Below are 4,245 nucleotides of genomic sequence, written 5' to 3'. Positions count from 1 at the left end.
CATTATATAATTTTAAAATGGTTGACTTTTGGTCCATCACGTATCGCGATGGACCAAGGAATAGGACCATCGTGATACGCGATGGGTCCCATAGACAGGAAAGTTAGGCAATTTGATTAAAATACCTTTTGACGAACCAACGGGAATCTTCTCAACCTCCTCAAAGAAATTGGTAAGTATGGACTTCGAGCAAGCTTGGCCCTTCGAGCACAGATTTACTACCTCAAGCATGATGTCTTATGCTCATAAGATTATCTTCTGCAATTTTTTCTAAGTATCGAAGGCTTCGAGCAAGCTACACTTCGTCAAGTAAGGATGTTCTTCATCGAGTATGGATTGCTATTCGATCAAACAGCTTAATCCATCAAGCTTAATGTAGGGCCCCGTTCCCGGTAACCCTACTTTGATGTTGGATTTACTCATATACACAGTTCTAAAATCAGAGTTAACATAAACTTTCGCGGAATAATTTAAAACTTCAAACATCACATTACAAACATTCATTTTTGTCTTAACATACAAATTGTCTTTTCATAACATAACATAAAATAGTCATGACAGTTCTTCATAGATGTTAGTCTCTTTAGCTCGTGCCATGTGTCCCTCCTCAAGCCAGCTTTCTCAACCTATCTGCCTGCGCGCATACTAAAAGTCAGCTATGCTGAGTAAGTTCTAGTTAATCAATTTAACATATAATACATTCCTATCCTTACTCATACGCGTCCGAAGATACGTATTCATACCTTACTTTGCTATTACTTCTTTCACACATACTTTATATACATGCATACGTACTTACATACTTTCTTTCATAAAACCCTATGGTATACCATAAGCTATTCTATCTTAAACATCTCAGATATTATAAGGGTCTGGTCTCTATCATCTCAGATATTATAAGTGTCTGGTCCCTATCATCTCAGATATTATAAGGGTCTGGTCCCTATCATCTCAGATATTATGAGGGTCTGATCCCTATCATCTTAGATATTATAAGGGTCTGGTCCCTATCATCTTAGATATTATAAGGGTCAGGTCCCTATCATAAGCGCATACTTTACTTATCTTATGCATATATTATTTACATACACATTCATTCACATAACCATCATATAGTAATAACATTCAATGCACGATCATACACGGATCATATACCTATCACTTAAGATAAGCATTTTAACTGCCACATAGGAGTATGCACACAGCCCCGAAAACATAACAAGGAAATGGGGCTAGAACTCACCTGGAGTCGGTTTCTCTCGCCGTTAATGGTAATGCCCTTCCTTAGTTGTGCACGGATAACTGTACAATACATTACGCGTGTCAATTATCCTTTACTACTACTTCCTACATCTAAGTTAATGAAACTCTCAACTAACGGGGGTCCGGGGGAAGCGCCCCTGGTAGCGAGGTCTATTGGCGGCAGCCCCTAGCAGGGTTCAAGGGGCAGAGCCCCTGGCTAGGGTTGAGCTGACCTAGGTCACATTTTATTTTCGTTAATAGGTCCTTTAACAAAAACACATCAGAAAATGAATCGGGTCACATTTTAATAACAACTTAAACAATTTCGTATGGGAGGAATTTCGCATAAAATTTCACTTCTCGCAGCTGAGCGAAGCGATATACCCGTTTCGCTTCTCATGGATGAGCGAAGCGAAATACCCGTTTCGCTTCTCATGGCTGAGCGAAGCAAAATACCCGTTTCACTTCTCATGGCTGAGCGAAGCAAAATACCCTCATTTCTTCGTTTTTACATTTTTAAAGCCATTTTACTTTGTGACTCTTCCTCAGGACCTGATTTTTACTCTTTTTCAACTTTCGACACATTCTGACCACATGCACCTGATCCTGAACCCACATCTCTCATAGTCCAAATGCCACCTTTTTATCTTAAAGTGCACCCGAGAGGTTATAACTTACCAAGTTTATATTTTTCTTACATTTCACAACCCGATCTATCATTATATCTGTTTGCATGCCGATTCTAACCATAAAACTTAACCATTTAAACCGAAACCTACCTTTTGCTTCGGGTTCGAGTTCAGATCCGGACAATACGTAGATCTGAACGTGATTCTTGTTATTTGATGATGTCTACACACGAGATTCTTCCTCTGTTTTACATGGATTTGGATCCGGAATGTATAGAGAAAGTGTGTGTGTTCTTGAGTGTGTGTGTGTGTGTGGTGAAAGGTAACAAAATGGTGAAAGGGTGGATAGGTTAGCCTTATATAGGGGGTCATAGGCCCCACAACCCACTCACAATTCCAAATCCAAATATTATCCAAACACTTAACACACGACTAACTTAACGACACACAGTTAATAACAAAACTTTCCGTCATTTATTTTTTAACAAAAAGTTGGATGTTACACTTAAACCAAGTCTTTCGAGTATCTTGGTCGGTCGAGCATGGATACAATAAAAGAAGATCTCAAATGATCTAAGTATAACTTTCAAGCATGGGTCAATCCCGAGCAAGCTTCAGTACCTGAGTATGCTGAAGCTGTTCACAATAAGTAATAAGGGTGATTGAAGAGATCAAGGAGAACATGCTTGCATGTGGAACCTATTCGAGCAAAGCAAGAATAAGTTGTGAAGATTGAAGTCTGCTGGAGAAGAATATTTTCTTGTGAAAATATTCTAAATAAAGTCTACTCGAAGACATGTTTCGAGCATGCTATGCATTACAAGGTCTGCTCAACGATACATCATACTCGAAAACCAGTTTTACACTTGTATTTATTTTGTCATTCATTTTGTAATCATTAACGTTTCTAGAAGGAATGTCTAGGCCTATAAATACAATCCTAGGTTTCAAACACAAGGGGACGATATTTTACGGATTGCGAGAGCATAACAGTCAGAGCGATTATTCCTCATTTATGCTACATCGTACTGCCGTCAGGAAACACTAAACTTTCCATGCAACCTTGTCACTGTTCATAAATGATATAATAATATAGTGAATCTTTGTCAATTGCTTTTGCTTATTATTTTTATTCTAATCTTCACTCCCAACCTTTGTTTATACTGATTCCGCCAGTATAATCAGAAGGCATTTGGTTTATTAGATCTAGTGTGCTCTTGTCGACTACTAATAGTTTTGCACTAGATACGGTCCTGACAAGTGGTACAGAGCTGTGTAAGGTCTCTGAAGGCCATGGGTTTGAAGTTTGAGGGTTAAAGATTGAAGCTTTAAGGGTTTTAATTGTGTCTGCTTCCAAATCTGAAGAAGTTCAAGTTATGGATGAAGAAGAGGTATCTACCAATAAGATACCAAGGCTTTTAGGACAAGAAAACTACATAAAATGGAAAGTTCTGTTTGAAGCTGCAGTGAACTACAATGATACAGAGTTATGGAACTACATTAGAGATGTTCCTTATGTTGCAAATGACATAACAAGGAATAATCAAATGTTGGAAAGACAAATGAAGAAAAGAGATGACAAACCCCTGTCCATGTTGAAGTTAGGATTATCTTGGGAAATTCTAACCAGTGTGAATCATCACACTAATGCCAAGGCAATGTATGATGTAGTGGCGGAAATGTTCGAAGGTAATGTTGAGCTGAGAGACATTAAGAAGGACAGATTGAAACAGCATCTTGACAGATTCAAGTTCAAAGATAGTGAGAGACTAAAATCAGTGCTACAAAGATTTATGGCAATTGTAAATGAAATCAGAACAATAGATTTACAGATATCTAACTTTGGCTTGAACAAAAAGTTGCTCACATCTTTATTTGGTGAATGGTACACTGCAAGTAAGTTCATCAGAGAGAAAGCAAATTTTCCCAACTTTAAGTTAGATGATGTGACTTGTTTTCTCCAAGCAGTAGAACATGAGATGATAGAAAAACACATGATAAATGAGGAGAAACCTAGCTTTCCAGTGACAAATTCAATTGTAGCTCCTATGGGTAATTTGCCAACAAGATCTCAACAAGTGCACCCAATCATTGAAGAACCATCAGACACAAACTCAATGTGAGGTGCCAGTCAGCAGAGATTCAATATTCTAATGACTGAATACAATGACAGTACATCACCAGCCAGTGGACATCCTCCATATGTTTAGAATTCAGGCCAAGGGATTGATTATCATGCTTTGTTCTCCATGTTCAATGACTCTTACAATGCTTTTGTGGAAAATAACTTAATTCATACAAGTTTTGTGCAAGAAGATTTATAGCAAATTGATGCAGATGAATTGGAATACATGGATCTCAAGTGGCTGGCTGG

General features: G+C 38.0%; 1 protein-coding gene across 1 annotated transcript; it reads left to right on the top strand.

The window, feature by feature from the left end:
- Nucleotides 1-3,247: 3,247 nt before the first annotated feature.
- LOC143604845 (uncharacterized) lies at nt 3,248-3,994 on the top strand. Its single transcript, XM_077081202.1, has one exon. The coding sequence runs from the start codon at nt 3,248-3,250 to the stop codon at nt 3,992-3,994; it is 747 nt and encodes a 248-aa protein (XP_076937317.1).
- Nucleotides 3,995-4,245: the final 251 nt, after the last annotated feature.

This window comes from Bidens hawaiensis, unplaced genomic scaffold (genome assembly GCF_021521415.1).
Source record: "Bidens hawaiensis isolate Kalapana, Puna unplaced genomic scaffold, B.hawaiensis_p1.1 tig00067090_1, whole genome shotgun sequence".
NCBI lineage: Eukaryota > Viridiplantae > Streptophyta > Magnoliopsida > Asterales > Asteraceae > Bidens > Bidens hawaiensis.
The sequence above is the reverse complement of the archived record's forward strand: the minus strand, read 5'-3'. Positions and strand labels throughout refer to the sequence as shown.

What these genes read in the sequence shown, in the direction of transcription:
- LOC143604845 (XM_077081202.1), top strand. Translation starts at nt 3,248, where the DNA reads ATGGATGAAGAAGAGGTATCTACCAATAAGATACCAAGGCTTTTAGGA.